A 23872-nucleotide genomic window follows, 5' to 3' on the forward strand; every position below is an offset into this window, starting at 1 on the left:
TAATATTTAAAAACTATCTAAGCAGAGTTACTGATAACTCTTCCAATGAGTCACTTATTGTAACGTAGCAAACACAAGCAGCACTCTGAACCTAATAATGCTGCTTAGTTAAAAAAATAGTTCTTCATTTTTAAGTTATGCATGGGTCTTGGGTCTTTAAAGAGACAGGGACAATTGTTGATTGTTGTAAAGTTGTTTATTGCATGAATGCATCAGCTTGAAGGTGAAGAGTTCAGAGTATTAAAGTCTGTGCTAAAAGCTTTCTGGCACAGAGTCCCGATGTTCTGAGCAGAGGCAGCAGGAGCAGCTAGCAGAAGCTACTACCACACCTTTTTTTGCACAACCAATACAGAGGTTTTGTTCATAAATCATCCAGTCAGCTAAAAACAAAATTCTAAAACATTCTTCCTACAACTATCTGAGCTTAATTGTAATGTGCGAAAATAGTCAGTTCTTACACAAAATCTACCTGTAGTTCTGTCTAGAAATGTAAGCAACGTTCTGCTATGTTTTGATTATGTCTGGAGCTCAGTTAATCTTTGAAAGGTATCACTACTGAACTTTAAACTAGGCTTTAGGGCTTTTGACTAGCTATCACAGTCTCCTAAGGCACTTAAAATATATTTCTGCTTACTTAAAACTAAAACTTACACTCCTACTTCATGCCTGTATGGCTTAATATATTTCAGTTTCTACAAAGGTTCCAATTCAATCCCTGCATTCCTTTCTCTCTCTGAGGGACTCAGAGAGGCTTCTATTTCATGCATTCCAACACTTCATGTTTTCACAGTGACAGTGTCTCCCAAAGTCCAGCAGAATATTTTGGAGAAATTCAGAGCCCAGAGCAGCCAGGTCCTGGTACCTCTGCTCCATCATGACCTGTCTTTACAGAAGCACCCGGATGTCTTACTTGGAAACTCTCGGGCCTTCACTTGATTCAAGTATTTCTGCTACTGACAGGCTTGCTACCTGATACCATCCTACAAAAACTTGTTTTTGGTATGGAGCCATATTGCTGATCTAGCTGAGGTGACTTAAACCTGGATTTAGCAATGTTTACAAATTCTGGATAGATTAATTTGCAATTCTGGTGTTACACTGGGAGCCTTGTTGGGGGGGAGTGTCTGCTGCCTTCATGTGGTGTGTTTCTCTGTGAGGAAATCCTACTGCGTGGGTCATTTTTAGGAGGTGAGTTAGATGAACACTTCTTTCCACTAAGCAAAAGGAATGTCATCACTGGAAATTACAGCAGTCCTCCTTATCCTAAGGCAAGATCTAGGATGTGCTGTCACAGTCTTTCTCACGCTTTTAGGTATGATTGTTTAGCCAGTCTCAGAAAGAATAGGGAATTGGTTGTTATGTATGCCCAGTTTCTAGCTTTATCAGTCTGGCAGATCAAGTTCTGTACAGATGGTTGGGTGGAGTTTAATGGTACTTTTGTCTTTTTAGTGTTTACATACCCATTTGAAAATTAGGAATAAAGTTCAGAATTGAAGGGAAGGTAGAAAGAATTCGATTGGCATGTGAAAACACTGTCACTTCTAAAAGTTTACCAGAAGAGATGGTAGTAGTGAATCTTTGAAGCTTGTTGGACATGTGCCACATTTTAGAATATGTTACCCAGGGACTGTGTTGTTTTTTTGGTTGTTGTTTCTGAAATACTGTTTTGTGAGGTGTGTTTTTATGGGTGAAATATAGGAAACTATTTTGATCACAATATTACTTTTCTTTGAAAAATAATGAATAGGGTCATTGGAGCATCACATCTAACTTTGACTAGTATGACTTCAAGCAAAGGGCCTGAAGTTAATCATGCTATGCAGTTCTCAGATATGTCTTTAGGCTGTAGGAGGCAGTGATAACTTCATATGTGAGAGTTCAGAGAACAAATGCTTTATCTTGTCCTGGGGGTACTTTGGGGTTGTATTCTTTTTGCTTCACTATCCCTTGCAACAATTACAACCTTGTGCTTTGTTACATGAAAAGATTGATTTTGGAGCCAAAAAATAAGTTATACAGGTTTTTCTTCAGAACTAAGCTATTGCTGCATCTTGCAAATAGATGTCTGGTTAGCTTACAGTGGAACTTGATGAGCAGATTCTAGTTTAGGGGGTGGCTTGTCTAATGCCTGCTTGTGGGGTAGGCAGCAGAAGTATGCTGTATATTCTTCTCTTAAGTTACTGCTGTTTCAGCCATGAGGTAATCATACCAAAAAGTCAAGTATAGAAGGAGTGATACTTTGAGCAACCAGTGTGACTGAGGGGTGTGAGGCAGTGGGTGGGTGCACACTACTTCAGGTAGGGCCTTAAAGCTTGTGTGTTTTTCTCCCTTTTCAATTTCAGTTCATTAGGCAAAAGATTTAGTTAAAGGAATTATTTGAGCACTGGGAGTGTCAGAAACGCCATACTTTGCTAGCTCAGACTAGTTTTCTGTCTCCCTGAGTGTTTGTACAAAAAGTTACAGAAAATACCATAGCATATATAGATTAGCATTGACCTGGGTGCATTCTTTCACTTTCAAATGGTTGGTTGTTCATTAACTTTAGAGGTGTTGATAGATCTGTTTTTGCCTCTATATTTCTGGCCTTTAAAGCATTTTGTGGTAACTAAATCTGTAGTCATGGTTATGTGGTCCAAACTTCGGTTTTTAACCAGTTACCCAATAATTTCATTCTGATTTAATCCTTTGTGTTTGCTAAATAATGAACAATCATTCAATTCCTGTTCACCAGTCCATTACTGGTGAGTTTGTATATACTTTCATCACTTTTTAAATGAAGTTCCTAGGGTTTTTTTTTTCATTATTTCATCGCTTTTATGAGAAGGATTGCTGGGAGCTACCTCCAGGAGTCTGGAGCAGCACTTTGTCATAGTGCATCCATTGTATATTTGGTGTGTGTCTAGTTAGTAGGTTATTAGCAGGTGAAGTACAACAATGAAAAAAGTGATCTTTTGTACCTGGTTTGATTTGGATGGAGGATGTGATGACCTAGCAGTTAAGATTTGATGGAGTAGTTAAAGCTTACAAGAAGTCTGCAGCCACGTTAAAATTTTGGTGTATATGACAAATTTAAAGTTCAGTATATATGAAGCTCAGGATATATCTTGATGCAAAAACATTTTCCTTTATAGATTTTATTTTTAAAACTGTCTCTTTGTCCCCTCTATCATCTACAGCATTCAACACATACTAACATGTTTTTCATTGATGCAGCAATGTGAGTTTATTAGCATTTAACAGCAGGTTGAATAGATAGCAATACAAAATGGAAAGAAAAATGGAACAATGATCAAATATTTAAATCTTTATAAAGAGAATATACTGTGTTTTAAGATCAGCAACTAGAGAAGAAAAGGTTGCTTGCCTTAAAATTGGTATTAGAGGTTTACCTTTTAAGTAAAACATCCTAAAAATGTACACCTCACCCTAACTTTGAAGCTTCTAGTACTACACTTGTTGAAAAAACTTCCTGTTGCAACTTGTAATCAGACTAGTAAATGATATCATTTTTACAGCTTTGAGAAACTGATAAACACATGAGAGAAGATGACAAGATCTAGATCAAGATCACCACGATGGAAACCAAGGTAAATATCTACAGCTTGTGTTCTGAAATGTAGCTCTATGTAAGGATTTATAATTGGGACCTAAAACTTGCATTAAAGAAAGAAATCAGCATGCAGAATTGCAATTTCTAAAGCGTGTTTTGTAATTTGCAGTTTACTGTACAGCTGAACACCTGTAATTTTTTTCCCAACTCATGATTTTATTACAATTTCTCTTAAGCTGGAAGTGTTCAGTTTTTGCAATCTGCCAAGAATGTTGTTCACCTTTTGTATTCTGGGATTTACAACTACCTTAAGCATAAATCCAAGCTCCAAACTAGTTAATTTTTCTAGTAATTTTTTCTCAAGCACCACCTTGTGTACTGAATGTCTGTAACTCACTTTTGTTTTGCTTCTTGGCAAAACAGGGAGGAACTGTTAAAAAAAAATAGGTTGGTTGTCTTTTTTTTTTCCTTTAAAAAATGTTTTGTAGTTCAAACACTCTGGACTTTCTGAAGTTTGGGGCTGATTTGTAAACTGGTCTTTAGCACAGTTAGACATGCCTTGCAGCATAACACAGAGTGAAAACATGTGGAAATGTGAGAATCATTGCCCTTCTCCTTGGACATTAGCCTAGTAGCGCGTCTTTGACGTTTGTCACTAGGATAACATCCAGCTTACTTCATGCTGGGAGTTACCTCCCTCATTTTTAAGACTTGCAGTACAAATTTGAGGTGCTAAAACCAGGAGGGTGGAATACAATTTCAAGCTTTGAGAATGTGAAATTACTGCTGGGTTTGGGTATCTCTTCAAAACAGACTTAAGTTGTGATGACCAAGACCAAGGGAGTTTGGATAACAGAAAAATGTGTGGGGTTCTTTATTTGTTTCTTTTGTTTTTGAAAAGAGAAATCCTACCTATGTCCACACTAGATTGTCGTTTGAGTAAAGGCAGCCCCAGCTCTCATTAAAATCCAAGCCCTAACCAGACCAATGTGGGATGGCAGCCACAGTGTAGGTGCTGTTGGAAATCAGCCATTATGGTTTTAGGAACATCTGTGGTTCTGAGTTTGAACTTACTTGCAGAAATGGAGAAAATAGTTCTTCCAAACTGTACATTTGCAATATGTGCACAAAGGAAGTAGCTTATTTCAACTTGGTTTTTGATGTTTTTTACTAAAGAGTGTGCAGTGAATACTTGAGTACAAGCAGGACTTACCTTTGCGATTATTTCTGGTTCTTGTTAGTGGCCTCCTGTTTTTTCTTTATTTTAAGGAGATTTTGGCTAACAATTCCAAACAGGTTGCCCTCATTTAGGTGAATGTAGGTGAAAATGCAGAGCTGAGTGATGCAATTGAATCTTTAATTGCAAAAGCTGCAGTGAGTGTGGAAGTGTGTGTGTATACATGTGTGAACATGTACATACAATTATCCAAAAGGCCAAAGCATCTTTCTCAAACTTTTTTTTTTTCTTCAGGAAAAAGCCTACCTGTATGACAATTCAAATATATTTTGTAATGTTTCAGTCTTTCAGTTTTGAAGGTTGTTTTGGCATGCAAAGAAAACATGAAAAGGCATTTTCCACCCCTTTTAAATTTCTTTATACGCTTTTTTTTCCTTTTCTTTTTTCTCTTTGCACTGAAAATGAAGGATAGGGAATGCTTGAGAAGTGCAAAAATATGTATAACAGTTGTTCTCAATGTAGTGGAAACTTAATGTATATGGAATTATTTTTAGCTTTAAATAAAATGCTTCAAAGAGACAGAAATGATTGACTTGATGCAATTTCAAGTGTGTATTTTTACTATGAAAACTTTCAACAGAGTAAAAGTAAGCCTGGTACTTAGCCAGAAAAATGCCACTTCGATATCTTGGTGTTAATTTTTTCACAAGCTGATTAAAATTATGTACTAAACTCTACTTCCTTAGGAAATAGATGTTCTCATTAAGAAATTGATTTAATTTTATGGAACTACTCAAAGTGGATTTTATTTTTGCTTTAGGTCCTTATCTCCAGCTTTTAGGACTCCAGAGCACCATAGGCAAAGGCATGCTCATATTAATTATGGCTGTGAATATAAAAGCTTTCGTAAGGACCCAAAAAAGCCTATGCCTTGGAGAGCAGAAGATGAAAAGTATGGACAAGGCGATTCCAGGTTTGCACCTCACGGAAATAACCACCAGAGAATATATGAACGTAGGTCACCTTCACCAAACTTGAAAAGAATTCCCATGGAAGATGCTTACAGTCATAAGCCCTACAGAACACATTCATCTGAAAGGACTGAAAGCAATAGGAGATGCCAGTTACCACCAAAATACTCAGAAGTACCTTATAAAGAGCATGATCGTCCGTTTTACCAGCACAAAATGGAGGACAGATACATGTTTGATCACTACAAAGTCACTGGAAATGAAAAAGGAATGAAACCTTTTCATAGACCATTAGGGGCTTCATGCAAACTTGAAAGAAAATGGCATGAAGATGACTTGAGGCACCAGAGGTTACATGAAGAGAAGTATGGTCAGTCACCCAGAAGAGTTTCTGATGAATTTACGGCAAGGAGCTCTTTACAGAAGAGGTATAGGAATAAAATAATTAAACCCTGGGTATTGTGGTGTAAAGCCTCAAGTGAAAGTCTGTTTTCATTATAGTTGAAGATATCCACCTTGAAACACGTTGGCCACTTTGTAGTTTAATTATGGGCGACTGGTAGTAGTGAAGTATTTGTCTTTTAAGTAAATCGTATTGCTGGCTAGAGTATGAAAGGATAATATTTCCCTCTTAAGAGCCCCTGCACATCTGTACCTTGGCGCGAGGGATTATGGGTTAACTTGCCACGCATTCTGCTGTCCAACATTCTGCACATATAAGTTCTCGCTTTCTTCTCTAGTGCAAGTGTAAATTGCTTTATGTCAACACAGGTATCCTGAAGATCACGATTACAGAGAATATGGGCACGCGTCTAAAAGGGCTAAGGAAATGGAGAGGTATGACGCTGGAGATGTAGCGAGAAATTCCAAGTGGAAGCAAGAACGTTCTTTTCCACCCTGCCAAGAAAAGGAGGAGCAGAGATACCCGGGTGTGCAGTCCCACCGGTCGGCCGAGAGGGAGCACCTGGGGGGGTCTGTCCCAAAGATAGCCTATGAGTACAGTCACAAACGGCGCCGGCATCCCGACGGGGAGAAGCCTTTTGCAGGCGACAGAGCTCAGAAGTACGTGAAGCAGGAAGAGCAGAAGTACGGCTCTTCCAAGGGTGCCCGGAACAGCAAGGAGCTGGATTACTGCAGCGGGGGCAGAGCGAGGCGGACTGAAGAGCGGCACGTTGAAGAACCTGTTAAATGCAGTTCGAAGAAGGGCTGCAATGCTTGTGTTAACTCTTCCAAAACAGATGTTGAGCTGAGGTCTTTTAAAAACAAACTGAATGAAAGAGTGAGGAAAGACGGGGAATTGAGGAAAAACGTAGATTCCTCCAATAGTCAGCGTGATGCAAGTCATACTGTTTCAGATGTGAAAGTGTCAGAGTCCAACTGTATGAGAGAACATCTCACAGTCAAAGTGGATATGAAGAAAATGGTGACAAAGTACAGGTATTGGTTTTCGTTCACCTCTGCTTTCTTCCTGTCTCTTTACAGTTTGTGAATATTGGAGGGAAGCGTGGTTTCTTTAGGAGGTAACCAGGACAAACTATGATTGTACCTTTTTGGTTTTATTTCTTCTAAAATGGTAACTTTCCTGTCTGGGCAAGTTAATTATTAAACCTCTATTAAAATAAACAAATACAACCAACCAACGAAAAAACTACGTTTTATGGAGATGTAGGAAGTGAAAAGAGTAAATATGCCTGATACAAACCTGTACTTAGAAGTTGGTTATGATAAGTCAATGTGTTATTTTTATTTAAAATAAAACCCTCAAAAGACCAAAACCCAAATGCAGATAAGCATAGTCTTGTGTTTCATCTGAAATACAATGGTATTTTTAAACTGTCTTCCCTTCTTTTTTCTAAAAATCAGCTAACCTTTAAATGCATAAATCTCAAGCACATATTCAGATGTTCAAGATCTCAAGTTCAGTAAAACTGCGAAAAATGAGAGATCTCTGAGTTGTCATTTATTGTTATAACAAAGTGGCAACTTGTTGAGGCATCAGAACTAAAAAGCAGTAGAGTCTGCTTACAAATGTCTTCTGTGTAATACTTGTGTTTGTATTTAGCATTCCCAGTGCTGGCTGCAATGGAAGAAAAAGTGACAGTAGTATAAAATTCAGATGATAAATACACGGTAGAGAGTAAGCAACTTGGTTTTGATAGATTCTTGCGGGGTTTTCTGGCTTCTTGTCATGCTGTTGCAGGCCAGAATATCTTATATTGGTAGTAATGGCTTTTGGAAGAGATTACCTTCCTTTCCAAAATGATCAGCCTTCATTTTAAAGGGATTTTGCCTCTTGTCCCAAATAAAATATCTATATAAATTTTCTTCTCTTTGCACTATTTAAAAAATATATAATACAATGGAGAGTTACAAAGACAGGTTACTGCATGTAAGGGGCTAATACTAAAGACTGAGGAAAGGGAGGTGCCCATTGCCCACAGTTGGGCTAGGATGGGGATTTGACTTCCTGAATGATAATGTAAGGAAAATTGTTGGATTTTGTTGCAAATCCATAGGATGATTCCTCTATCTAGGAGACTCTTGCTGCTGTTTTTGAAGGTCATGCACAATGGACATGGTAGTTGTTTGCAGACATTAAATTAGCTGTAATCAATGCAGCTAATGTATGGATGGTTTGCTTTTGCAGCCAAAAGTGCTAAATATTTTATTTTTTCAAACATAAGAACATTATTTTTACACAAGCTGATGACTTGGAATATTCATATTACTTTAGGCATTTAAGAAACACCTGACTTGAAATGACTCAGCTGAGAAGAATAGTTTCTTTATAAACCTGGGGAGCAGGTAGATAATTCAAATATCTAAGCCTGAGCTTGCTTGGATTCCTTCTTGCATGCATTTATTCCCAGTTTGCTAGGGGAAAATAGATGATTTCTGGCATCTGCTAGAGGCTATTTCTGATGCAATTTTTGTATGGAATTCTAGTATTGTGTGCTTTAATACAGTATGGCCAGGCACATAATCACTTTGCAGAACGAACAATTAAAAGTCCTCATCCTAAAATCTTTTATCTGAGCTCTTAGAGTCCTTTATTTATATTTCAGAATGACAAGCATTTTCCTTGCAGCAAGAACAGTATGGTTGTTGAAGTGTTGGCTTTCTTGTCAAAATAATTTTTGAGCAGCAGTGCAACCATTTGGGGTGTAAACTTACTTAGAATGAGTAAAAATGTACAAAAAGATGGTAAGCACGTTCTTGAGTTCACACACTGCTACTGAAGCAGTTTCACTGCTGTTTCACTAGGCTGAAGTGATGATTCAGTTCCTAAAGATGTGAGACTTTTTCTTATCTCTGCACTGTTCTTGAAAATTGCCTGGTAGCTCCTTATAAACAAGACACAGGCATAACCGCCTTTCAGAATTATTCTAAAGATGTCTATCAAGATCTTAATTTTTATCTAGATTTGATAATCTAGTTGAATTAAATTTAAAATTCACAAATTTTGTATTGCATACTTCACAGAAACAAAGATTCCTGACAGTGAAATTCTCTCTTCATATTTTATTAGAGATTTTCTTCCTTATGGCCTTACTAGTTTTTTAACTAAAAAAGGAACAAAATGAGATCTTTTGCTTTTAATCCCATTTAGTTATAAAATGAACATCTTAATTTGTTTTGTTCTACTTGTCTATTTCAAGTTTTCAGATTTATAGTAAACTATAAAGTAGCTTTAAAGTAAACTATATTTTTTTTTATTCTAGGACTGCTTCTAGTCACACTACAGACAGACAGATGTCCCATGATCTGGTTGCTGTTGGCAGAAAAAATGAAAATTTTCATCCAGTGTTTGAGCACATGGCATCTGTAACACAAAACGTTGAAAACGACCCATCAAAAGAATTTACTCAGGAAATAATCACAATTATTCATCAAGTTAAAGGTGGCTGTAGTATTTGGAGTATATGTATGTTTATGTATATACTACAGATGTATATAGATACATTACTTTTATATATATTCACACACATTACAAATGTGGATTACTAAACCCAAAGCTGGTGGTTTAGATATGAGGTCCCTGTAAGTCTCGGGTGTTTGCCATTGACTTTGTATTTTGGTTTCCTTTTGTATTTAAGGAAAATGTGGGATGAGGATTTAAAGTAGTTGGGTGGAGAATGACTGCAGGAAGGTCTCAGGCCATAACTGAGGCATTATTGTGGAGATTAAAGATCAAAATGACTTAATGCTAATATGGGAGAGTAACCTGCTTGTTTAGAAAACATGACAGGAATAAGGGAGCTTTGCTGTAATCACAGGTCTCTAGTTATATATAGTTCCTTTAAATTTTCAGATTAGTGTTTAGGCAGCTCCATCATGTTCAATGCTGAATCTGTATATCTTTATATATAGATTCAAGTAATTTGGGTACTACCATGGTAGAGCTGACAATTGAGTTTAATCTTATCAAATAAGGTTGTCTAAGTTGGGCTGGCCTAATCTTTCATTTGTGAATATTAAACTGCAAGTGGAAATAGTTTGAAATTTCATTTCAATAGAGTTGTCATGGTATCCTTAAGAGTTAATCTTTTAAAAGATAGATTTTCTCACTGTGCATTTCAAATACTACAAATAACATTCTTGTATTTAATATCTCTTCACAGCAAATTATTTTGCATCCTCTGACATAACTCTGCATGAACGTTTCTCAAAAATTCAGGATAAATCAAGTGCAAATACAAAAGAAGTGAAGATGCATCTGGATCCAGAAATTCACAGGTAATTGTTGAACTTTTGGTCTTAATTTATTTGCATTAAGTTAATTAATCTTCAGTAGACTTCACACAGTGTGAAGTTTTTATTAATTATTTTTACCTGCCTGTATCTCTAACACATTCTGTAGCCTGGTCAAGAATGCTTTTGCTTTTACAGTGATGGCATTTGTTTTTATGCAGTATTTTTGTCTTCCAGGAGGATTGACATGTCTCTAGCAGAACTTCAGAACAAACGAACCGTGCCATCTGAATCTCCCCAGGTACCTTGATTGCTAAACTTTTTTGGCAAGCAGTAAGTTGTTATTATACATACATTATACATATAAGGAATGTTTTCCCCTTGCTATTGGAACATAATTTTTGCATGCTGTGAAAACCAGCAGTAGTTCTGAGTATTGTGAAAAAATGCGCACCTGAGCATATTTACAGATTGTGGTACAGTGTTCACTGAGCAGTAAAATGCAGATGTGTTCTCCTGAATAGCTGGAGTGTGATTATTCCTGCTGCTTGAACCCCTGTCTGTTTTTAAAAAATGTAAATACTGAGTCCCTGACTGATGTGTGGTTCTTGGTTTTCCTCTGAGTTTACAAAAAGCCTTAACTTTTCTTCTACCCTAATGTTACAATGACTCAAAATCCATATAATTCCTCAGAATGCTGATTTATCCCATGCTTTCATCTGGGGTCATAAGATTTTCTATCTTGCCTTTTAAAGCTCTGCTTGCTATGATTTAGTTACCGTTCCTTTTCTGTAGTACAGGTACATGAAGATTCTCTTTGATTAAGGATAGTAGAACTTACTAAGATTTGCTCAAACTTACATGAATATTTCTGCCTTGGCAACTCCATGCAGAATTCCAGTGCTCTGTGCGCTGTTGTTTGGAAGCTTGTACAAAGGCAGATGGTGCAAGGAAGGATAATTGCTTAGGACCATTTTTTATTGCTTTAGACTTTGGATCCTTGGCTTGATGTAAACCTGTCCTGTGTGCAGATAGCTGAACTATGTTAACAGGTTATGTACAGGGTGCTGCCCCCCTGAAGGACAGAAGCAGGTTGGTGTTCAGTTCTTAGCAGCTAACTTGGCTTCAACCCTTCCTTTTAACTAGAACATTGTAAGAGTGTTAGAAGATCCAAATGATCTACGGTATGATATAGAAAGGAGAAGAAAAGAGAGATTGAAGAATGAAGATGAGAGAGTGTTTCATGTAGATGGTGTAACTCCAAGGTAATGAGCAAATAATCTTGTTGGCCCAAGCCTATAGTTCCCTTATTTCTTCATTTTAGGGCCCTTCCGCAGTTACGTTCACATTTGTGGTGATTCTTTTTCACAGTTAGGCCTTAGAAGTTTGACTGGGGCTGAAATCCAACTGACGTAGATTGCAAACTACTCTGTAATGAGGTGTTACCTTGAAAGAGGTTAAACTGCAGTGGGTAAAAATGAAAAGCAAGCACAAACTGTAGCACTGAATGAGAAGAGAGGACAAAGTTAGTTTGAAAAAGTTTAAGATTTTTAAACTCCTCAATGTGCCACGTAACAACATTCTCATGGTATTTTGCAGTCCTGTAAAAGCATTCTAGGATGAATATATTGTTTTGTTGCCCTACTGGTTTGGTAATAAAATGTGGAATATCAGCAAATAATTTGAATTTTTCTGATTCTTGGAGAATTTGAAAACTTAGATTTTTGGAATAGCATTCTACTCCTATGGATTCCTCCAGCAGGTTTGTTAAAGGTTTCTGCCCCAAAGGTGTTTGCTAACCTCAGTCATCCTGTTTCACTTTTGATGTTGTGAGGCCAGGACTGTTAATAGAAATGTTGATCATTGAATTTCCAGAGTGTAATAAAATGTATCCACACAGTAGTCATAGTTTCTTGTGCAGACTGTTATCCGTGTGCTGTTCCTTGTTCGTTTTAAATGCAGTCTGTAATGGCAACTAATGGCAATACACACATTTGGAAAAACAGACTTAAGAAGCTGTAGAAGAAATTTTTGTATTTGAGATTCTTGAAACAAAAAAATTTAAGGTCAACAAGTGGAGGAAAAAAAATCTCTGTAATTGCTTCATTTCCCCCAGCACACTTCCCCAGGTACTGTCCTGCTTACCTTTGTGAAAAGTGTAAATTTCACTACCAAGTATGGATGTCCTGGAGTTTGTTGTCAGGGGTTCCACTGTCAGGGGAATGCAGGCTGAGGGCAGTAATGGCATGAGTGATATGTAGAATTTTCCTGAGGTTGAGAGGCCTTAATAGCTCACATGAGATACTGGCAGTGCCTCTGAGCTTATCAAGTGTGCTGCTGGTTTTTTCCTTAACTTGTTTTGCAGCTATGAAAACTTTGTGTGTTTTGTGAAATACAAATTCTGACTTCTGGTGGTTACTTTTCATGGTAAATATTTTATTTAAAAGTTTGTGGATGCATCTGTATTAGCAATATTCTTGGTAAAAAAAGAAAAAAAACCAACAAAACAATAAAAACAAGCAAGCAAAAGCCCACAGCCAGAATCAGCTGCTTGCTGAGGATGGAACTGGAGGATGTAGGTGTTATAGCTAGAGCTGTGGGATGGGGAAGGTCTTGGAAGGGCGAGTTCAGTAGAGCCTGCGCGGGCGGCGGGGTGTGAAGGGGCGCGGTGCAGGAAGCGCTTCCGCCAGCGGAGGGCAGCAGTGACCGCCGCAGGGCTGAGCGGGGAGCGGAGCCGGCAGCTCCCCGGGCACTGTCCCCGCTCCTTTGCCTTTGGTAAGAGAATACACATTGCTGTGGAATTCTGTGCAGTTTGAGCTTGGACTAGGAATTTGTTCATTGCCCTAGGAAAACGTACTTAAAAGCTATCATTTTGCATTTGTGATGCAGATGCTAGAATAAGCTAGTTTAAAATACAGGGTGTTGATATGCAGTGGCTTTAGATATTAATTGTTCTCACTCTCTCTCTCTCACGCATCAGGAACCAGCAAAGCTGCAGTCTTTCAAAGTTACAAGCATCTCAAGTTGATGGTTTCCAAAAGCCTATGAGGTTCATTAAGCCACCTTTCAGGAAATTTATTGGGAGACCTCATCTGGTAAGCCTAAATGTAGAAATTGTAGCTCGTGCGCTGTTGATGTATAATTAATATTTTGCTTCATTGTCTACGCTGATGTAAATTTAACAGTTTGTGATGTCTTGCCCTTTTAAATTTTGAATGAGGCTTTTTTATATTCTGTCTGTGCTCAACAATAAAACTACTTATAATTTCACAGTTCTAGTGCAATACTTCCTCAGGTATTTTTTGAAGAAGAGATAAGTACATCTGAACTAAAACCACTTTGATACCACTCCTTTTCTTTTCATAAAAGAAGTTTGTGTCTAATATCACATTTCTTCCACATAATGGTGTAATTACCTAAATTATAAAATAGAAGGCCTTGTTATTGAGCAGATAATCTGAGCTAATGTTAAGTAGTTTGAGAAAAAGAATTCTCTCTTGCATTCTGGTTGTCAGTGGTACAAAAGGAAGGCCTGAATCTGGTGTAGGTGGTATTGTTACTGAAACAGTGTTTCTTTTTTCTTCATTATGATAAAAGTTCTGAAAAGCACTTATTTAAATAAAAATGAGGAGCAAATCACAGAAATAACAAGCATTATCTGAAAAATGTTCCTGGGGATGAAATGTTAAACAATGGAATATCACATCTCTTGAGTATTGCATTTATGAAACCTAGTTTTGGACAATAATTCTTTAGGCTATCTTTCTGCAGTGTACTTTGATACTGAAATGGGCAAGACAATAATATTAGGTCCAGTAGAAATAAATTTGTCTCCAGTGGAAAGTTCCTTCTAAAGAATTGTAATCAATTCCAGGTGTTTGTGCTTGTTTAACTTGGGAACTGGTGAGACTAGAAAAGCTTTTTTAATGTGTGCAGTATAATTCTAAAGCACCTTTTTTTTTTTCCTGATAGCTGCAAAATAAGGAGGAGACTAACATAGGTTGTCATTCTTTATACACTGTAACTAATACCCTATGGAAAGGGTTCCAGGAGCCCATGAAACTTAGTTCTGAGGTCCATCAAAAGTAGCTTTCATGTAGGCAACTCAAATGTAGCTGTTTGCAGATACAAAAGTGCCTCCTTCAGTGTAGAGGAACAAAAGTTTTTAATGGTAAAAACCATTATTTATTCAGGACCGAGATTCAAGTCTCCCAAAGCAAGTGCCAATGGCTCAGTAAGTAACTGCACTGGGTCTGGAGTTCATTGTCCCATGGCAGCTCTCACAGTGCTGTGCCTTGCACTGGTGCAGAAAGGTGCTGGTAGTACAGCAGTGCTGGGGCTGCTGCTGGGCAGGGCTCCACAGTGGCAGAGGGGCCTCTCTCACTTTCCACCCCCCCACCCAGTAGGCTGGGCCTGGGCAAGAGCTTGGGGGGGACATTGCCTGGAGAGCTGACCCAAACCAACCATATGACCTCTTCTGCTCAGTCAAGAGGAAGGAAATAATAAAAATGAAATAAAAAAAAGAATTTCCTTCCAGGGAAAGGAAGGGGAGTGTGGGAGGTAATTGGTTATTGTGATATTTGTCTTCTGTAGCAATCTCTGTGCACTGAAACCCAGCTTCCTGCAAAGTGGCTGCACATTGCCTGCTGGTGGGAAGTAGAGAAGAAATCTTACATTTTCCTTTGCTTCTATGTGCAGTCTTTGATTTTGCTTTATTAAACTGCCTTTTTCTTGACCCGTGTGGTTTTTAAAATTTTATTTTCTCCCCCCCAGCCCTGCTGAGGAGGGGAATGGTAGGGCTGCTTGGTGGCTACCTGGTATCCAGACAAGGTCAACCCACCACAGTAATACTGTAATTGCAAATAAAAAGGAGGTTGGTTTGAAAAAGACACTTGAGTGATTTCTAAATGTGGTGAAGATTCAGGAAGATTGCATTTTCATATTTAATAGTGAATTGCAGACATGCAACTTTTAGGAAGTCCTACATTGCAGTAAGGAGTATTGTGTGAAAGCTTAGGTATTAAAAAAGCAAGACATCCTAAAGACAGAATGGCTCTTTACGCTCAGCCTTGCAGAAGCTGGTTTGCAGACTGTCACCTTAGACAGCAGGAGTTCTAACGCCATTATAGTGCAAGGATCTCGTATCACCAGAGCATCATACCTCCTCAAAGTTTCTGGCAACGCAGCTCCTCTGTGCACTGACTGTCCCTGATCCTTGCAGCATCATCTGACTCCTCTTACTCCAGGTCCCACCAATCCACTCTTTTATACCACTTGTTCTTATGGGCTACAGGTGTGGCCTGTTAAGATCATGCCTGCTTCTAATCTTTAGTAATTGGTCCAGCTGCAACTCATTGGGGGATAAGATTACCTTCTATACCACCTTCATTTACCCATACTGTGTCCCCCTACAGCAGATAAGTAGAAAAATCAAAAACTTTAGTTAAGTAATCAAAATATAATATTTGTGATGTTAATATTCAGTAATAGGGGGTTGAACTTAAACTTGAAAAGAACTTGGGCCTGAAAGCTATAATTGTGTATCTAAGCTTGATTGTAAGATTTGTCCATTTAACCTTGTACCTACTGACAAAAGGAGGCTGGCTGAAGAGTGAAGTAGAAAATCAGATCAAGTATACATGTGTATTCCCCCTCCTCCTTTTTTTTTTTTTTTTTTTTAAGCCTCTGGTTTAAGAACTTCCTAAAAAGTGGTTTGCTATACCTTTGCATCAAGTAGTTCTAATGTTAATATTTCTGTGAATGTACTTTAGTCTTAAGGTGGGGATGGGGAGGGCTGTATCTAGAGTTAATTAAGGCAAGCTTTATTTTAATTCCTAGAGGTTTCTTTTGAACTATAATAGGAAATTTTCATATTTTTTTTTTCATCTTGCTGGATTCCCAGCTTAAAGGAAGAGTGTACTTCAGCTAGGAGCTTCCTGATTTAATTGTGTTGTATGTAGAAAGTTAATTTGATTCTGTGGAGTGTCTTTATTTTCTTAGAATAAGAAGGGAACTGTAAAGTTCCTGTCTTTTTCTTGCAAAAGCCATTTTGATCTCACTTCATAAAATCTTCCTCTATTTTTGTTCTCTGAATCCTTTCTTGTCAATGCATTTTAAGAAGCTAAATAGTTGACTTGTAGGCAATAACATAGTCTGAAAAAGAATAAAGAAAGCTAACTTAGATCCTAGTTAAAAGTTATCTTGGATTCTAACATAATTTCATTATATTTATACACCCCTCTCTCCCCCCACCATTATTAGCAGTTTTACCAGAAAGGTTTGGTAGTTGTTTGAGGACAGAAATTCTGGGAACAGCAAAGCATGCATTTGCATTTATTACTAAAGATTAGTATTTAAGAAATATTTCAGGGGAGTTATTTTCTTAGGTTCTTTTTAAAATGTATTTCAAGCTGATGAAATTTCCTTTATTAAAAGAGAGTTCAGCAGCGTTGGAATGCCTCTGTGATTATTCACAAATGGACCATAAACAAACAAATTTATTTAATTGCTTAGAGTTCATTAACATGTTTGTTCTGTCTGCATAGAGGACTTCAATATATGCAAGTATATGCCAATGCTTCTGTAAATATTGGTGATCATATGCAATGATGATGAGAATGACATCCTCTAGAAGTAGCTGTCTTAGGGAAAGTTGGAAGAGAGCCAAAATGTGCAGGTAGGTCAGTGGCTGAGGGAGTGCTCTGTTTTAGGCAACCACAGCTGTTTGATTACAGCTGTTCAGTGTGTTGACACAACAATTTCAATACTAATTGTCTTTGTAACTTGCTTTTGAAATTGTGCTTGTGTGGCAGGCAAGCAATTCTAAAATGCTCCCTTGAAATAAAGAGTTAAAAGAATTTTCTAAGGACCTCAATGTGCTACACATTGTTTGTTTGCTGTGGAGGTGTGTCTGTGGTACACACTAAGGAGTGATGGCCATGTGCTATCCAGGTGCTCCAGAGAGCCAATCCTGTCACCCTTGTCCTGACACAAGCCCTGACTGCTGTATCAGCCTCTCTGCTGTACTTGATACATGCAAGTTGAGGCATCTGTTCTGGGAGGGAGGGATGGAGAACCTTAATTGTGTTGTCAGCTGCTTAGATCTCTCCAAGAGGGAGGCATTCCAGGAGGATGGTCTGTATCATCTTTAGCTTCTGTGGGCTCTGCTGTCCCTTCAGCCAGCCTGGACTGCAGGTCCAAAGCTTCAGTTACTCCTGTTCCTTCAAAGAGTGTCATTGTGTCAAACAGTGCAAGACTGAAGGTGTTGCAGTATTTGTTAGTATAACCTGAACAATTTATATTTTTTCTTGAATAATTTAATAACATGAAGCTATAACTGTTTTCCTACTAGAATTCTTACTATGCTTCAAAATCAAGTGACGCTTACCCTCACAGACGTATTAGAGGACACCTTGAAAATGCAGGACCCATCAGAAGGCACTTTAAGGTACAGATCAGCTTTTATAAGATGTTTGTTATATAAAATGGTGGTTGAACCTCTTGAGTTTCGTAACAGGAGACACTTTTGAAGGTATTAAGTGCTATGAAAAATAGTACCATCAAAGCCTAATTGTTTATGTTGGAATAATGGGAGGCTTAGCTATTAGTAGGTGAGAGGGCTGGCAGTGGATTGAGCAGGATTGTCCGGTGTTGTATGCAGGCAGTTGAAATAAATAGGTTAATGCAGAGTCAGGAATAAGAAATGCAGGAATTGCACAATGACTAGAAAACTCACCTATCCAAAACCCACACTGCTGAGCTTTTTTCCTTCATGTGACAGAAGCCTGAGCTTTTTCCAAAGACTGGAATACATGAATTGTGTTACTTTCAAAACTGTATTACTGTTATTTCATTAACCCGTTCATGTAGGGATTTCTGGGGAAATAATGTCATGTGAATACCCTGCATACTGCTAGCTATGCATTAAAAAAAATTGAAAGAAGTGAGGTTTTATTCTTGGGCCCTCCAGAGGGTAAAGGGATGGGCAACTGTGCTTCTTTCTCAGGTAGAGCAGTGGCCAAGTAATGCCTTTTAATTGTAAAATGTATCCTGGGTTCAGCAGAAAAACAAACCATTTCCTTTTCTGCTGACAGTGGCATGCTGTGTGTGGGCCCAGTAAGAGTTGTTGAAGTGAGAAAAGTCAAATCTAAAACAACTTTGTACTAATTTTCTACCTTGAAATTGCCCCTATATTTTTAACATGCATTCTTAAGAGTAAAGTAATACACAGAATAGATTTTCTGTTTTGTAGATAGTGAAGTAGAATTTTAACGGCCAATTAGCTGTCATTTTTGGATGAAACTTTGAAAAGTGGGGAAATATAGATGTGGGTTGTGGGTTTTTTTCCCCCCTTCTTCCCACCCCACCCCAAACATAAGAGCTGTTGGATAAAAAGACTTTCTCCAATTTAGGTGTGCTTTGCCAGCCAAACTTAGTCAGATAGCTGAGCTAACACCAACAAAAACTGTTGTCTTGATTCTGCTGGAGAAAGTATTTTTCTAAGTTCAGAATGTTCAAAGCCTGATACAACTATTTCAACACCTGAGAAGATGGTAGCCTGTTATTCTGTATCCCCACTGTATTGTCAGCCTCCAGGTGATGGAGGAATCTAGCGCTGGCTGCTGGGTCCCTGAGGCAGTGTTGGTGATTGATGCTCCTTTCATTTACATCATTCTGCAGCTCTGCTGATTGTACAAGCAGGAAAGTGTCCATTTAAGTTATCACCTCACATATGTATGAATATTGCAGTATCCAGTGATCTGTCCCATGATGCTTTAATATTTATAGGGAAAATGGCATATGCATTTGTATTGCAGTTTGCTTATGTGTATAGCACTTTTAACATTGCCTTGGAAACAGTGGTCTTGATTTGACTTAATTTCTTTAAATTTTTAACTTTAAATTCCTTTTGCACAACGGAGTTTTCTTGCTGTGCTGTTGATGAAATAGAGGTGACGTGACTATCTTCTACACTTTGGACTTTCTTGGCTAATTATTTAAAAAAACAGCAACATACAGAGAAACAAAAAACTCACCAAAAAACCCATATAGAATTCCATTCTCTGCCTTCCACTCTCCCCATCTCCCAAAAAATTCAAGCCCCACACAATATTTTCTAGATATATAAAATAGGGGCATTTAAATTTAATAAGCAAAAAGTGATGACTACTCAGAGTATTTAAAAAAACATATGGTCTTCACTATGTTTTTGGGAAAAGAAAAACCTGCTGTTCTAAAATACTTTATAAAGGATCTGGAGAAGTCTTACAAAATTTAAAAGATCTTTTTTCTAATGACCCTTTATTGTGAATCACTAATTCAGCCTTTAAGCAAGTAAGTGCAAAGTGATCCTTAAAACTAAACTGCATTCACTGCTTTAAAAAGTTCAGCATATTATTGGCTGTGGTGAGTTCACCCCTGCCAGCAGCATAGCACCACACAGCTGCTGCCACCGTCCCCTCAGCTCCCTTCCTCTCCCAGCAGGATGGGATGGAAAATATGGAGAGCAAAAGTGAGAGAACTCATGAGTTGAGATGAAGACAGTTTTAAGTAATGAAAAAAAAAGTGATGCAAAGGCTGTCACTCACCATCTGTCACAAGGTGACTGATGCCCAGCTGGTCCCCAAGCAATGGCTACTTCCTCCAAAACCCCCTTCTCTCAGTTTCTGTTGCATAGGAGATGATATGGTGTATAACATCCCTGTGCTCAGCTTGGGCCACCTGTCCTGGCTGTGTCTCCTCCCTGCTTCTTGCTCACCCTGATGTCCTTGCTGAGCAGCAGACTAAAGAAAGATGAGAAAATGTTGCTACTGTGCAGGTACTGCTGGGCAATAACCAAAGCACTGGTGAGTTACCAGTGCAGTTTTAGTCACAAATCCAAAACTCAGCACCATGCATGCTGCTGTGAAGAAAATTAACTCCATCCTTGCCACACAGTGCAGCCATATATATTTGCTCATATACACTTATTTTAAAGCTTCAGGCTCTTAGGGATTGTCATTAGCATTATTTATATAACAGTCCTAATGTAAACCTGGATTGTCACTTTAACAGACTCTCTTCTTATTTCTAGACCAAAAGTTAATGTTGTTTTCCACATACTTCGGATTATCTTGTTTTGCTATAAGCTGTGCGTGACTGAGGTGCCTGTATGCCAAATGTATATGTAATCTGTTAGCTTTGTCTATAACTCATGCTGCTCTACGTTAATATTACTGCTGTGTTCTTTCCTTCCCACTTACAGAACATGTAAATTTTTGAGCTGAAATGTCTAAGCTGTTTATAAGGCAATTTTCAATACCTTGCACCCTTTTCCCGTCCCTTGCTTGTTCTAGTCCTTTGTTTATTGTTGTACAATTGCAGTGGCAATTTCCTCCTTTCTAGTCACTGAAGTCAAGGGAAGGAGTGGGGAAATGGGACCTTCTAGTGCTGTGTTCAGGGCATTAATCCAGCATTACAAGTGCCTTTCAGTTTTCTCTGTGATAGGCACATCCCTGTGTAATACAACCTAGTGCAAGGAAGTTCTTTGTGCCTGCACTCTGGTACTCTCCAGGAAAGTGATTGGCATTGAATGGGCTCTTGTAAGTGTCCTCCATCAGAGTAACCTCGGGGGAATGATGGGGCCAGATTTTCACTTGTCTCCTGCAAAGTAGGTGATGAAATGATTTGTGAAATAACAGAACCTCTGCATTTGCATAAAGAAACCTCTGTTCTGTGCAGTTCTTTCTTTATTGTTCACCAGCCACACAGTGGAAAACACAGTGGAAAAAGTGGTACTAAAGTTATTGCAACCCCAGAGCATGTGATTTTTCTTGAAGTGATCCTTACTCTGTCAAAATGAGACATTTCACCAAAGGAATTTTGTCATGCTCAAGAAGGGCTGTTTCTGTGATATATTTTGTTTTCTCCTGCCCTTCAAAGGTGTTTATAAAAGTTAAGAAGACTTTATATGGCCTGAAGGTTTTCTCTGGTTTTAGATGAAAACCCATTGTTTAAATTTGGAGTGGCTGTTGGAAAACTTAAAACGGCAGTGTTGGAAAACTATGGAAAGTTATGACAAATAAGGTTTTTATTGCTCTAAAGATATTTACTGCCTATTTTTTTGGAGATCTGAGGGCCTAGGAATGAAATTTTTTTTCAGACTTTAGCTGCTGTGATCAGTGTTGATCTTGCTATATCCTTTCTGGGTTTTTATAATGCCTTTCACCTTTAAGTCTTCTGATACCTCTGTGGCCTCTGCTCCTAGTCCCACACTAGGTTAGTTTGCAGTTTTTCCAGTGTGGAGGTATCAAAGGCATAGAAAATGCCTGTGTGTTCAGACTGTCAGACATTAAAGCTCTAGGAAAAACATATGTACTGACTTGTGTTAGTGTGACACTTTAGACTCAACGTGTGCCTGCTGCAGGCGTGGCATCATTGAATTTGGTAGTGGCAGTGAGATGTTGTCTGAAAGTTTTGTGTTGATGGCATGTGCCTCGTTAACAGTTGAAAAAATGTTAAAATGTTGTACAATGCGTTTATGTTTTTTCTACCAGGAAGATAATTTCAGATGTTTTAAACAGCAAGTGCAGTACACCAGTTCTTTGTGGTCTATGAAATAATACATGGATGTAAAGGAAGAAGGTGTGCACTTGCAAATGCATGATTCTGTCATTGAGTACTGGAGGTTTTACATGTGTATAGCTGTAAATATGAACTTTTGAGTTTTGGTGCCCTCATTTTGCATACTTTTTTCTTCCTTTCCCCCATCCTTACAGAGCAACTTTGCAGATGGCCGTTTGCAATCCCATTATAAATCAGGCTTAGTGCAGAAGGGTTTATATATTCAGGCTAAGTACCAGCGGTTACGTTCTGTTGGTGTAAGGGGATTTGCCACTAATAAATTCAGAGATGGATTTTTAAGGAAAGAAAAGGTAAGTTGGATTAATTTATTTTTCACTAAGTCATTTGTAAAATATGCATATTCATAAGATCCATTTTGATTTTTAAATCTCCATGGAATGACTTGGATGGGATTTTCCAGGATATTGGCTCTTTGTACTTCACTGGCAAACTTGACTGTGCACTCTTGTTTCCTCCCTGTTTATTCTATGGAAACTTGCTGAAACTTGCTTTGTGTAATTGCAAATCAGAGGTGCCCTCTGAGATTCTGTGGTTGCTTCTGTTTCAGTATTTTTTCCTCAAGCTCAGCTGATCTCTCTTCCTACTGACAGGACCAGAAATTATGCCTTTGTGGAACAAAATATTCTGTCCTGGTTGATCTAAGAGAAGGATATTAATAATTTTTTAATACATCTGTGTGCTTCTCCTTTTTATATGTTACCGTAATTATGTTCTTTAAGGTAGTCTCTGGGGTGCTGCTCTGAATAAAACTTCCTGCACAATATAATGTCTTGTATAAAATGGTTTGATATGCTTAAACTTTGATTTGCATACTCTATGGGCCAACAATAATCTTGAACTGCAGAAGAACTTTTGAGCCATATAAAATGTTGCAGCTTTTGTGAGGATCAGTAGTTAAAACATACTAAATCCTTTACTGGAATTGATCAAAGTAGTATGAAGTTACTTGTGACATCAGGGAATTGGATTATATGACCTACACAGCCCTTTGCAGTTCTGTGCTCTGTGTGAGACTTTGTTTTGTAACTCTGTGTCCATCCAGCTACAAGTAAACACACTTGAATAATAAGCATTTGTAGCTGGATTAGACTTTGGCTGTTGGAGCACAGAAGCACCTTAAGCACAAGTTCTTATGGCTGTTTGCAAAATTCCTCAAGTTTACCGCCCAGTGGGCAGAAGAAAAAGCCCCCAAAACCCCTTAAGGAAGCACTTATAAAAAACAAACCAAAACAAACAAAAACAACCAACCATCAGAAAGAAAACCAAGCACTGGAAACAAGGTAAAGAGATCACTTGTTACTGAAGTATCTGGGCAAATATATTTGCATGGGCTCCGAGAAGTATTATCTTTGAAGGCTAAATTGAATTGAAATTAGTGGAAAATAGAAGGAGAAAGATATCCCCCCCAATTATGACCTTGTAAAATGGGTATAGCAGTGTAACAATTTTGTTGTTGTGAGCTATTTCCAGTAATTTCCAGTGTTGTTCTATAACTGTCTGTTAAGAGTCTTGTCTGGAACTTATAAAGCATACTTAAAACATGCTGGCTGCTAGATGCTGAATCAGAGATTCATCAGTGACTTCTGAATTGTATGGGATTTTTTATACCTGATGAATTTGAGTGTATCTGAGTTAAAGTAAAATAACTCCTGAAGAATAAGTACAATGACCATTTTCTTAAGAGCATACTGTTTGCTGGTTGGCTAATTCCTAAAAACCAAAGCTGTTCCTGAAATTGTAGCATTTTGCCTATTATAATTATAAAACTTGTTAAGATCTGTTAAACAGGTCTGAACATCTTTATTTCAGTTTATTTCATTTGTAATAATGATGCATATGTATCTTTTAAGGTACATTCTT

General features: G+C 38.0%; 1 protein-coding gene across 2 annotated transcripts in view; it reads left to right on the top strand.

Moving 5' to 3' along the window:
* Nucleotides 1-23872, top strand: part of BCLAF3 (BCLAF1 and THRAP3 family member 3) — a 33858-nt gene that overhangs the window by 4890 nt on the left and 5096 nt on the right. Inside the window, exons 2-11 of one of the 2 annotated variants that reach the window (XM_084201156.1) lie at nt 3516-3587; nt 5548-6126; nt 6470-7135; nt 9421-9599; nt 10321-10435; nt 10628-10691; nt 11537-11655; nt 13371-13485; nt 17742-17837; nt 22147-22302. In XM_084201156.1, the coding sequence (XP_084057282.1) occupies nt 3547-3587; nt 5548-6126; nt 6470-7135; nt 9421-9599; nt 10321-10435; nt 10628-10691; nt 11537-11655; nt 13371-13485; nt 17742-17837; nt 22147-22302 (2130 nt within the window). In that variant the 5' untranslated portion in view covers nt 3516-3546. The remainder of the gene's footprint in view (nt 1-3515; nt 3588-5547; nt 6127-6469; nt 7136-9420; nt 9600-10320; nt 10436-10627; nt 10692-11536; nt 11656-13370; nt 13486-17741; nt 17838-22146; nt 22303-23872) is intronic. The other variant, XM_084201157.1, reaches the window with a different exon arrangement.

This window comes from Fringilla coelebs, assembly GCF_963513975.1.
Source record: "Fringilla coelebs genome assembly, chromosome: 2".
Classification (NCBI taxonomy): domain Eukaryota; kingdom Metazoa; phylum Chordata; class Aves; order Passeriformes; family Fringillidae; genus Fringilla; species Fringilla coelebs.